The sequence below is a fragment of the Colias croceus genome, chromosome 7 (assembly GCF_905220415.1).
Source record: "Colias croceus chromosome 7, ilColCroc2.1".
NCBI classification, from domain to species: Eukaryota; Metazoa; Arthropoda; class Insecta; order Lepidoptera; family Pieridae; genus Colias; species Colias croceus.
The window spans coordinates 2,020,300-2,033,607 of NC_059543.1; the positions used below are offsets into that span (position 1 = coordinate 2,020,300).

General features: G+C 31.7%; 2 protein-coding genes across 2 annotated transcripts in view; one reads left to right on the forward strand and one right to left on the reverse strand.

The window, feature by feature from the left end:
* Window positions 1-13,308, forward strand: part of LOC123693470 (RYamide receptor-like) — a 79,312-nt gene that overhangs the window by 38,967 nt on the left and 27,037 nt on the right. The gene's annotated exons all lie outside the window — the stretch shown is intronic.
* On the reverse strand, window positions 653-5,224 carry LOC123693469. Its single transcript, XM_045638600.1, has 6 exons — window positions 5,120-5,224; window positions 3,827-3,893; window positions 3,315-3,451; window positions 2,556-2,666; window positions 1,221-1,321; window positions 653-863 (listed from the first exon to the last, which is right to left on the reverse strand). The coding sequence occupies exons 1-6, from the start codon at window positions 5,207-5,209 to the stop codon at window positions 683-685; spliced, it is 687 nt and encodes a 228-aa protein (XP_045494556.1). The 5' UTR covers window positions 5,210-5,224; the 3' UTR covers window positions 653-682.

Here is a 13,308-nt window from a genome sequence, read left to right on the forward strand (position 1 = left end):
TTACATTACTTCACGAATCACAATTATTGGCCAAATCACTACATACTTAGTATAAAACAAAGTCGCTTTCTCTGTCCCTATGTCCCCAACGGATTTTGATGCGGTTTTTTTAATAGATAGTGATTCAAGAGGAAGGTTTTAATATATATTTTTTATGTTTTAGACAATAAGCGGGCGAAGCCGCGGCCGGAAAGGAATATATTTATATAAATTAATATTCTGTGTCAATCACAACTTCCAGCACAGTCATGTGGGGACATTTTTAAAGTATAATTATTTATTATACCTAACTTTACTCGTCAGCGTTATAAAAGTCGATGTTACGAAGTTTATCGCGGTGCCCATAACACAGAAATCACATTACACTTTCGTAATATCTTTCGTTACTACACATGCGACCGTATCATCAATCAAACCTATTTTGGGCAAGTAAATCACAAATTAACTTATTAATTAATGTGGCCTGAGTAACAAATAAAGTTATATTTTTTTTTATGAAGTCATATTAAATTAAAAACAAAACTTTCTAGCTTTCTGCCCGCGATTTCGCTTGCTAGGTAAAAAAATTAAAATTAATTAAATTGAAAATTGATGGAAAATAAACGAAATAATATTAAAATTTCACAGATAGTTAATAGAATAATAAACTAAGTAGTAACACAATGTATTTTTTATTTCGATTTCAATTCTTTTTAAACGCCACACAAGAGCAGCATGTCGGGACAGGAGTAGCTTTAACGATGACTTGCTTGAGGTCATTGCTAAGGACGATTACCGATGCAGAACGATATTTCTGAACGCAGCGCCCCTCATAGCTCGTGTTGAAAAAGGCAATACTTGAACAGTTCTTTTTTGGTCCGCCTCTGGAAAAAAATCAGGAGTTTTCTTGAAATATTTTAAATGTAAATACTTATTGCTAAGATAATTTTTTCTGTTGTTTTTTGGATTGGACTTTAATAATAATCAGCGTTAGGTAAACTCTAAAATGGTTCCAGTAATATCCATCAAGGACGATAGATCCTAATTAATTAATATAATTATAGATGTGAAAGTTTGTTAGTACTTATAGTGGATAGCTGTTTGTTACTATGTCACGAAAAAACTACTGGACGGATTTGGAAAAAAATAAAATAATTTAAAGTCACAATTTTCATCATAATAAGACATGAAATGAGATAGAACATAATAATATTATATTTATAAAAATATATTAAACTCACAAGCATACTTCCCCATTAAAGCTTTGTACCATCTTGTATTTGGAATTCAATACAATAAACCACTTTCCATGTCTATCCTTCACGGCTTGTGGTTGAAAACTCTGAAATTAGGGATAAAGGAAATTGAGGAGAAATAACAATTTGTGCGTAAAAAGTAAAAACCAAGCAATATCATCACTTGATAAAACACAAAAAACAACACCAAAGAACTAACAACAACTTGAATTAAATATAGGTAATATAAGAAAAGAGATTGTGTACCTACCACGTGCAAAAAAAAAATGGCTGAAACATCCCCAATTCTATGGAACATTGTTTTCAAAAAGGACAAGAAAAAAATGAGGAAGATAAAAAAACGAACACATTACAATGAAAAATTACACTAGAAGCGCGGTATCACGAATTTGGTATGTAATTATCTGTGAGAATGTGGTTGTGAGAATCTGCAAATTTGACTCAATTAGTACCGTAGCATGCATGAACCCCACAAATATGGTATCATTAATCTTCTGTTAATTCCGGAAACTACTTCAGTTCGATAATAGTCAAATTAAAGCCGAAGCTTGCGTTAACCCATTATCCAAATTCGGGATATTCTGTCTGTTCGTGTTCAATACACGAAAGACTAAAAGTTAATCATCATCACTACATAGTATACAACAAAGTCGCTTTCTCTGTCCCTATGTCCATTTGTAGCTTTAAAACTACGCAACGGATTTTGATGCGGTTTTTTTTAAATAGTTAGAGTGATTAGGAAGGTTTTATGATATAATTTATTAGGTTTTAGACAAAGTGGACGAAGCCGCAGCCGAAGGGCGGTAAGGTAGTACATAATAATCAATATAGCTTTTAAAAACTGAAAACACGCATAAACTCGTGAAATTGTTGGATTATCACCGATGCTTGATAAGTGAACAGAGTTTGAAATAAATAATTTCGTTTAAAGTGGGTAAAAATCGAGTCTAAAGGAGTTGATTACATTAGTAAATCCATAATTAATCATACAAGTGAATGTAATAAAAGCGTGTTAAAACACCGATACTTGCACATAATAAAACTTGACTCAAGCGATGTCAAGGGACATTCGGATGGAACGAAGTGTTAAGTTAGAGAGAGACAGACAGAGACCCACGCGCACGCCGCACGGCTTACAACTCTAGCAAAAAGTATCGTGACAACTTTTCGTAAAGATTTTTTCCGTCTAGCCCCCTTTCACAACGTGCGATAAGGAACTTCGTTCCAAAAACGTTGTATAATATTATGATAGTACATACTAAAATTAACTAAATTATTGAAATAGATTAAATAAATTATTAAACTATTAAGTTTACGTACCACGTGCTTAGAGTCGCATAATTCCTGACTTTCCTCGTCCACATCGAATAGATTGACATTATCCTTATTTTCGTAATCTTTGTCTTTATGAAATTGAACATTATCTGCAATCTTTAGTGATTTTATTAGTGGAGAAGAATTAATTTTATGCATTTTGTTATATTCTCCGTTTATTTTAGAAGAAGAAGTGCTGTTGTGTTTCAGTTCAGTTATAAAAACTTCATAATTTTTTTTTTCGATTTTTTAAACCTTTTTTTCCTGATATATCTGTATGTAATATTGGATTATATTATCTGTGATATGGGGAAGAGAATAACGTCATTCGATGACGTTATATCTTTGGGATACCCATTATCAAGAGAGGCATATTATGCCATTAAGGGGCTGAAATGATGCCATAAGAATTTCATCTCATATTAATGGTGAATCAAACTTCCACATTTTAAATATATTAGAATTTTTATGAGTCGACATATTATTACTCGATTATTCGTTTTTACGATATCTTAGCTTTAAACTCGCGACTTCGCTCGCGCTAAAGAAAAACTGTTTAGCTCCCGTCCCGATATAACGCCCTAAGTCTTTACTTGGGTCTCCAACAATACCTATTCATACCGAATTTCATCCAACTCGGTTCAGTGGTTTAGGTGTAAAGAAGAGTCAGACATACAGAATAGGTTACTTTCGCATTTGTAATATTAAAAATAAGGGATGTTGGAGGTAAAAATAAGTTACAATATTTAAAAATAAAGTAAATACCATAATTTTTATCAATTTTGCGATTGTTTCGTGCGGAAAGTCGGAAATATTTTCACATATTTCGCTTCTCGAACATTCTTTTGGTATTAGCAGTTCAAATTTATCTTCTAGATTGAGCTGATAAAGAACGGCACCATCTGTAATAAAAGATAACAATATTAATATTAATAAGAGACTGGATAAAAATTATGTTATTTTTAACAAAAACTAAACTGCCTTCAAATTTTGAGAACTAGACATGATAATAATGGTATCTACTGGAAGACACCAGTTTTCTTATAAAAAAGAATCATCAAAATCGGTCGAAAGTCGTGAGGTAACAAATCCAACACAATAAACACAGTTTAATTGATCATGTCCTCCTGTTTTTGAACACAAATAAATACTAAAGGAACAAACAAAAATCAAATGTTCCCTAGTCAAAATATTTTGTTATTAGCCACACAAGCTAGCCACTGCAATATTACTTTCGTATAGATTAAATAGAAATGATAATTAATATAATAACAAACCTGTATAATTTCCCCACGAGTTTGCTCTGACTATGCTACGGATGCCGATTGTTTTACAATTCAGTACCTTTAAAAAATATGGCTAACGTTTAATATTATTTCAATTAGGGATGTAACGATACATGATTTTGCCGATACGATACCGATACCGATATTTGTAGTCATGTATCGGCGATACCGATACCGATACCGATATCGATGGCTTGGTAGAAAAATAAATAGTGAATTATGCATAAAAAGTTACCAACATTTAACAGAGACTCAACTGTTAATCGTATTCTTTTAAATAAAAATGTCAAATCAAAAAACAACAAAACTATTTATTTTACAAAGTCAGTTAAACTTTAAGTAATACACATACAATCAGTATCTAATAAAAGTTTACTATTGGTAGAATTTTTTCAGAAAACAAAGTGCGCACGCGCGGGCGGCCTCCCGCATCGTTCATTGGGCGCGGTTTTTTTAATTGTTTGATATCGGTATCGGTTGTTTTATTATCGGCGATACCGATATATCGGCTTGCCGATTATATCGGCCGATATATCGGTATCGGTATCGGTATCGTTACATCCCTAATTTCAATATACGATATCACAGAAAAACAGCTTTTCTACGAAGAAATTCGATTAAAAATACAGACTAATCTATACTTATAATATAAAGCAGAAGAGTTTGTTTGTTTGTTTGAACGCGTAAATCTTAGTAACTACTGGTCCGATTTGAAAAATTATTTCAGTTTTAGATAGGAGGAAGGCTATATTATATCATCACGCTAAGACCTACAGGAGCGGAGCCACGTGGGTGAAACCGCGGAGCGCAGCTAGTACCTACTTAATAATAAAAAATACACTAAATGTAATCTAATTTATTTTTTACTAGTTGCTCCGCGCGGTTTCATCCCCGTGGCTCCACCCCTGTTGGTCGTAGCGTGATGATATATAGCCAATAACCTTCCTCGATAAATGGGCTATCTAACACCGAAAGAATTTTTCAAATCGGACCAGTAGATCCCGAGATTTGCGCGTTTAAACAAACAAACAAACTCTTCAGCTTTATAATATTACTATAGATTTGAAAACCAAATTACGAACTGCTGCTGCTGGTAAAGACTGGTTGAAATACTAGTTAAAGTTAAAATCAAGTTTTTAGTGAAAGAAAATTAATCAGAAAATGTAGAACAAAATTTTTCGTTTACAATTTATACAAAGTGGTTCATATAGTAACATAGAAATAAATAATTTTTGTAAAGTAACACTTCTACATAATAAATTAATAATATGATACCTAACTTACCGAAAAAAGTGTAAATATTATCAAAACTCTGAACATTATTAACGTATTGTGCCGCTCATTTAAAACTATTGATATTATAATAATGTCCATCGACAACTCACAAGTCACAACATACATTTAATTAATAACTTACATGCTAAAAATAGTTTGATAACGTATAGAGATCCTTTTGAAATTGTTTAGTATAATAATTATTACTATAACAATATAGGAACATATTTATTTTTTAATTGTTGTACTATAAAATAATATTTATTTAGGCTCTGTATACAATGACGCCTTTCAAAACTAACTGCTTGATAATATCCAGCCATTCAATGAATTAGCTAGCCAAAATTTTATTTATAAGCTATGATATATAAAAAGGCTAGATACGTTACCCGCTCTCTATTTTGGCAAGAAAAAACTCAGCTAAGTGCCCGAGTTTCACTTAGTCACGCACCATTCAGCGTCGTGGCTGGACCTTCTTTTTATATTTTAATCGGCAGTTGTTATTACAAAGTACATGAGTGAGACATGTATTATGTCTCGTGCGTGAGAGTGAAAGAGAGAACAACTGTATTGGTGATAATGCGTTAGTAAGTAGGTATGTATTAATTACGCTGTTTTTTAGTGCAATGATGTTGGCGTATGCCGCGTCTACTAAGGTCATTGTTTATAAGTAGGTATTTTATAGATAACTTATGTACCTATTTGAATTATTTGTATCCGTGTATTAAATACTAGCTGTGCCACGTGAAATAGCTAGCTGATGTATTATTCTTATGTATAACCTACTAGCGGTCCGCCCCGGCTTCGCCCGTGGTGTACATATTTTGCAATAAAAAGTAGCCTTTGTCCTTTCTCGGGTATCAAAATATCTCCATACCAAATTTCATGCAAATTGGTTCAGTAATTTAGGCGTGATAGAGTAACAGACAGACAGACAGTGTTACTTTTGCATTTATAATATTAGTATGGATATTACTGTAAACTTTCATTCAAATCTGTCCAGTCGTTTTTTGCGAAGGAGTACGTAACAAACATATTATTAGGTTACATCCATCCTCACAAATTTTCGCATTTATAATAATAGTAGGATTTTGAAAAATTGGGATTGCAATACATTGATGAGAAAACAAGTCTAGTTAGCAACTAATAAAATGTGGAGTGTTGGATTTTATGATAAAATAACAAACATTGGTATTTACAGAGAATTTGCTTTAATTTTTATGTAAAGAAAATCGATATGTACAATATATGGTGGTAAATATATAATTTATTATTCATGATGCATGTTAAAGAAAATTCAAAGTTTACAATTCACATTATAAATCAAAACTATTCAATATTTTTTTATAAATTTCTTACAGCTTAAAGCTCAAAAAATATACCTTTTTATTTTATTTTTAAATAGCACGTTACATGTAATAACATAAATGCCATTTTATTTGTGCATGAATGGATGTGAACAGATTCTACGAATTACCTACTCGTGCGGTGAAAAACTTGGTCAAGTGTGAGTCGGACTCGCGACGATAAGAGTTCCGTATAAATAAGCGAAAGAGAAATTACAAAGAAAATGGTTTGGTCACGATAGTATGAGCGAGCGTACCAACCGTTGCTTTACCCTTTAAATAAATGTATTTAGGGATTTTTAATAATAGTGTCGTCATTAATTCATGTCTAAAAATTTCGTCTGGCTTACTATGTTCATGAGATTTATGACGGGCGAAGATTGAGTAGTAGGGTTTCGTTTTACGCTTTGAGTACCTACGGAACCTTAAAAATCGCTTGGTGTTGTTGAAATATATAGGCTAACACGTAATATATTAGGAGTCCCTGGACTTCATTTCATTATAACATAATAAATTACAATTCGATCATTTAATACTAGCTTTCCGCCCGCGGCTTCACTCGCGCGGTCAAAGGAAAACACGCATAGTTCCCGTCCCCACACAATTTCCAGGGTAAAACCTATGCCATGCCCTTTCTTAGGTTTCAAACTATAGTTGTACTAAATTTCATCTAAATCGGTTAACTAGTTTAATCGTGAAGAGACAGACTGACAGACAGCCAGAGTTACTTTCACATTTATAATATTAGTTAGGATTAACATTTATAGTTAGAATGTCCATTATAAATCAGTGCAAATTTGTATACCTTTTATTAAGTCGATACAGTGTAAGTTTACCGTCACGATGCAAATTATAAACTTTATAGCTATAGATTTCCTAGTACTAAAACGTGTTGCACAAAGTAGTGGAGAAAATTTATAGCATGGGGACGTGACGGCAAACTTGGAAGCAGAAACCTTTTAAACTTTATGGCTTATAAAATAGGTATTATATTAGTTCAGCCCTACTTCAGGTAACTTTTTAAATTCTCGAATAGTTGCTAGAGAAGAAAGCTTTAATGAAATATAATTATACAATTTAACATGCAATATATTAAAATGTTCACTATAATAAATTATATTATTAAAGTAGATATAGTTAGGTAGTTAAAGAAAACTAAGAGAACACTCCTAAAAGATATACTCATGAAAATATTGTAATGTCACCGATCCTTACGTTCAGCTGACTAGATATTTTTTTTAACTTCGACTTTTTTTGTTGTTTCGTATTTACTATAAATGAGAAAGACCAATACAAAACTTACTCAATTTTCACTTTTTCAAAAAAATTACTCTTTCTCTTTTAAGACGGCGCTTAATTTTTATAACTCATTCTTTTTTTTTTTTTTGAAATAGATAAATTAAAATAATGTTTGTGACAATATAATGTTATTAAAATTTCGTTGTGTTCATATCGTCCTATATCGTGTTAAATATAGGGCCAATTTGTGAAGCCCTTGTAATAATATAAGATTTGATATTGGTCTCAAAAGCGGCCTAGTACTAATTAAAAATTCGCTTATAAAATAGACCCCAGAGATATCCTCAATACTCCCTAATAATGCCAAGCAATTTAAATATTATTTTTAAGGTAGCAGCAGATCATAAAGTCGGACAAGTCCTCAGAGGCCTCATTAATATTCATTATCATTGGAGCCGTTGCTTATAAATATACAAATAAATCCTTCGAAATGTACCAGATCCCGTAAAATGGGACAGTGAATATTAAATAAGGGGCCAAATCAATGTAAAAAGTAAAAATATTAATTTTATGGCCACATATCGAGAGGCAAAATCAATGCGAGTACAGTACCTACGCGTCACGTAAAAAGAACGCTGGATGAAAGTGATGGGGTGTGTTTGCACATGGATCGAGTTTTGCACGAAAGCTATGCGCCGATTATTTTATTTTTGAACTAGGCTCGCGAATGGTGGCTTCGCAATTACCTATTTGTTATTCTTATAACCACCTCATAACACCAAATAGACCGATAAATCGCCAATGCGCAGACATCCGTCAGCGTTCTTTTTACTTGACGCGACCTGTAACGTAAACATCTTGATTTCATGGCCACATATCGAGTGTTAAGAATTTTTTTTACTAGTTGTGCCGCGCGGTTTCTGCAGCGGACGAACCCGCATGCAATCAAGTATTTCTATAGCTCATGTGTTATTCTGATGTATATCCTATATTCCTGTAAATTTTCATCCAAATCCGTCGAGTAGTTTTTACGTGAAAGAGTAACAAACATCCATACAAACTTTACAAACTTTCGTTTATTATAATAAATCGTTTATTATTATATAATTATCGGTATGTAAGAAAACTTTTTTTTCAGCTAAATTTCAGACTTCCGAATGCTAACTGAAGCTGTCACTTGTCGTAATAAACTTGCAGAAATACGAGTTAAGGCACTTACACTCTTTGGCTAAAAGCTTTTCATAAGAAATGTGCGTTTTCCCTTTCTGCGTATACATAATTTCTGTCAATTCTAATTCGAACGTGTTTTCTTTGCAATATTGTAATTGTATTGCCTCTATCTCTTTAAGGTACTCCATTGTTATTAATTACTTGTATTTCCTACTAAATGAATTAATCCTGAAGGAACGGAATTCAGTGACGTAAAAGTAACTTTATGCATTTTATATTACATCTCATAAAATAGCTAATAAATAATACGCCAAAGTTTACCTGCATTTATCATAAAATTTATATTAAATATAAATTATTTTTATCACCAATGCGTATCTTGCGTCATTGTACTAATGTAGTCACAAAGGGTTGACGTCACACTGATAGGATGATTACCGAATGCTATCGAGTTACATTACAGACAATGTGAACCGAAATACTATCCTTCAATTCCATTAAAACCTAATGAGCAGATAATGTGTACAATCTTTTTAAGTTAACTAAGGGCTGATTTTTCAATCCTTGGTTAAAATTTATCCGTCCAATAAAGTTTACACGAACATTTTAAAGTGTCACCTGTAAACTGTCATATACGGACAATTAGAATACATTTTTGAAATGGTAGTTTAATACGTTATTCGATGAATAAGTTTTAACCAAGGATTGAAAAATCAGCCCTAAAACTAACAGTATAAAGATGAATTGTTGGTTTGGTAAAACGCGATCATCTCAGGAACTATTGACACGACTAATAACAAATCTGTAGTAATATCATAAAGCTGAAGAATTGTATTGTACGCGGCGCATATTTGAGGAACTACTAGTACGAATTGTAAAAAAAAAAAAATTTATCAAAGAAAGCCATAACTTAGGACCAAAGAGAGCAAATAGCATTGTGTTCTAGAAGCGGGAATGTTGTTAAGAGAGGACGAAGTTGCATGTGTCAGCTAGTGTTTGATAAATCTTTCGAATGAGGAAGAAGAATGACGATTATGTGGATTCTTTCCGTAACTCTCCTGTTTGAATGGTTTTGGGTGAAAAGAAACATAAACTCAAAATCAAACATTTATTCATTAAATTAGATTTATTCTAGAAGCACTTTTGAATTGTCATAACATAGTTTTACCAATTACCACCGATACGGAAAGCAGTTTCTACGGAGAAGAACAGGCAAAAAAACTCAGTATTGCTCTTTTAAAATCATGTCAATTTTACATTTTAATTTACATGATAATGGGTACATTTAACATAATATTTAATAAATGTAAAGATACAAAAATTTGCGTAAAATCGTGTTATTTATATGGATGTTAGACATAAGTTAGAAACCATGAGATACAAAAGTTATTTTCGTGTTTCATTGAAAGCAGTGCCATTTATTCATAATTGGGAAATGCACGCAAAGCCTAATAACATGGAAAGCTTCTAAATCATTTAACAGCAGAATTATACAAACGTTTTGTCCTAATTAGATTTCGTTTCGTTGATTAGCGTCACCAGTTTTACATCTATTAATGACTTCGTGCCCATTCATTTGTACTTACTGGATACATCCGGTGTATATTTAGAAATAAACTAGCTTTTCGCCCGCAGCTTCGCTGGCGTAGTCGAAAGAAAACCCGCATAGTTCCCGTTCCTGTGGGAATTTCGGGAATAACTATCCTATGTGTTAATACAATTTACCGTCTATATATGTGCCAAATTTCATGAAATCAGTCCAGCTGTTTTTGCGTGAAGGAGTAAAAAACAAACACAAATTTTCGCATTTATAATATTAGTAGTATGTTTCAATTTGCCCTTTACACTGTTACTCAAGTGTGGAAGGTTCGAGAGATATTTTATACTTTTTATAGCATTTATTTACAATGATATGAACAATAAAAGTAAAAATAAAAGTTAAAAAAAACATAAAGGTTGTGCCTCCATATCTTCACTTGAAAACTACCTAGAAATTCACCATTTTCAAATATTTTCTAGAACAACCTTTTTTCATCTTCAAAAATATCAATTACTATGGACTTTAGACCAAGCGGAATGTTCTAGACTATTTCAGTATAAACAAATACGTATCTATCAATACCAAAATTTCCATGAAGCGGTGTTTATGGCGCTATAAATATTTTTTTGTGGTCGTATCATCGGCCGCTCACTGACAATGAAATGACAGCATTTTGCACATTTAACTGCGTGTTACTACCATATAACAATAATTCAAGGATATTTGAAAACATTAACTAATACGTAATGAAATAATTTTGTACCAATTTTAATTTCGCGGACAGTGCTGTGGAATAAGAAATAAGACACACCTAACTATAAGGTAAGGGGAAGGTGCAGATTGATAATAATAAAAAAAAAAAACTTAAAAAAAGCTTGTGTGCCGAGCACACATGTCAGAAGTGAGACTTTTTTAGCAAAATATAAAGATACCAAAAGCTTCGCCTTCCTCCAGGACATGTTGGTATTGCCATGATGCGACCTTAAAATTTTCCTCTCAATGCGCCTAAAGAAGTTTTACTTCAACAAAACACACGAATATATCTCTTGTTTATGGTTATGATGCAACTTCGACCACTCGGTTGTTAACCCATTCAATCATTTTATGAAACAAATAAAAAATCTACGACTTCTATACATCGTTGACAAAGACTACTGAAATATTTGTAATAATAATATTATAGTTCAAGATACATCGCCCATTTTTGCAAGTGACTACTATCAAGCTAATTTTCCGTTTGTTTACTAACTGAATTTTTTTTTTGTTCAATCTCAAGATAATTACCTAAATTATTCGAAAAAATATTTGTCCTACAAAATCTATTTATATATATAAGGTTTAAAGAGTCCCCCTTTCCAAAGTGTATCGATAACGAGGTCATCATAAATGATTACTAACAAGCTGATTTTTTTGTTTTCACTTAGTTAATGTTTATATAATTCAACAGACATATTGTCCTACAAATTGCGTAATAAATATTTGAGAACCATCAAATCAAAAAATTTTATCCTTGTTATCTCTGTTAGCTACCACAATCGAGAGTTTCGTACACGAAATTATTCGGTGTCTCATCAAAATAAAGCTACAAACGGAAAATCAGCTTGATAGTAGTCACTTGCAAAAATGGGCGATGTATCCTGTACTATTATAAGAAAATACAAGTATAATCTATGAGAAAATAATTCCAGTGAACTTCTGAAGCAAAAAATTAATTACTTAGCGAAATATTTGCGAGCTCGAATTTGTATTACTATTCGATAATATTAATATAGATTGCTTATTGTTATTGGATCTAGAGATTATTTATTGTGTCTATAGACATTATAGGATATCTTTTATATTAATCTGGCCTTATTTTAATTATAGCTGTTATTTTTCTGTACAAGTCTCAGTTGGATACAGAGCATTGATTTCAATTCAATGGATAGATAGTTCAAGAACAAACTACTTTGATAGTTTTAGATTATAAAGATTTTTGTAACAAAATTATTTTTATTATAATTTGATAGATTAGAACAAAGCGAACGTAAGTACATAATTACAAATAAAATCAGTATTTTAGCTAATAAAATTTATTTATTTTTCTTTCTTTTGTTTTAAAGAAAGAAAATATTTAACATATTGTTCACTTGTTCAAGTAATGTCAATAGGAAACTTTCATATCAATTAATTATTATCAGTATTATTCATAGCAATCGAAATTCATTGTGTAAAACAAATTCAAATCTCATATTTCTAATAATAACTCAAGGAAATAATTAAGGCAATCAGATTACTTGTAGCATAAATAAATCCTTAAAGTTCATAGAATTTACGAGAAAAGTCCTCGTTAGTGCCGATACTTAATAATTTTACCTTGATTAATAATAATTAGATGAATTCAAATATGTTTCATCCTGGCTTTGTATAACTAACATTAATATCCCTCCCACACATAACAGAGTTTATTTTAAGATAGATAGAAGATATACCTTAAAATAATTATCATAATACTTCTAGCTGTGCCCCGTGGTTTTACCTGCATTGCTCTACTCCTATTTCTCTTAACGTGATGATATATAGCCTATAGACTACCTCGATAAATGGGCTATCTAACACAGAAATAAATTAGAAAATCGGACCAGTAGGTAGTTCCTGAGATTAGCGCGTTCAACCAAACAGACTCTTAAGCTTTATAATATTAAGTATAGATTTGACCTACTTATTTACATTATTGAATCTATATTTCAATCGATTTTGCGGATTACCATACTGAGTATAGTTCGAGATCTCATACATATTAAACGGTTTCGATTCACCACCTGTCACTAAATTAATCCTTAAATTGTCAGGCAAAATCTGATAATGTAATCGAATAGTAGCTCTCGGACTATGTTGGAACACTAAAGGATAAAATATTCATA

What these genes read in the sequence shown, in the direction of transcription:
- LOC123693469 (XM_045638600.1), bottom strand. Translation starts at nt 5,209, where the DNA reads ATGGACATTATTATAATATCAATAGTTTTAAATGAGCGGCACAATACG. An exon ending in TAATATTTACACTTTTTTCG is followed by an intron (nt 3,894 to 5,119) that starts GTAAGTTAGGTA and finishes TATTTTTTAAAG; the next exon opens with GTACTGAATTGTAAAACAAT. An exon ending in TATGCGACTCTAAGCACGTG is followed by an intron (nt 1,322 to 2,555) that starts GTACGTAAACTT and finishes CCCTAATTTCAG; the next exon opens with AGTTTTCAACCACAAGCCGT.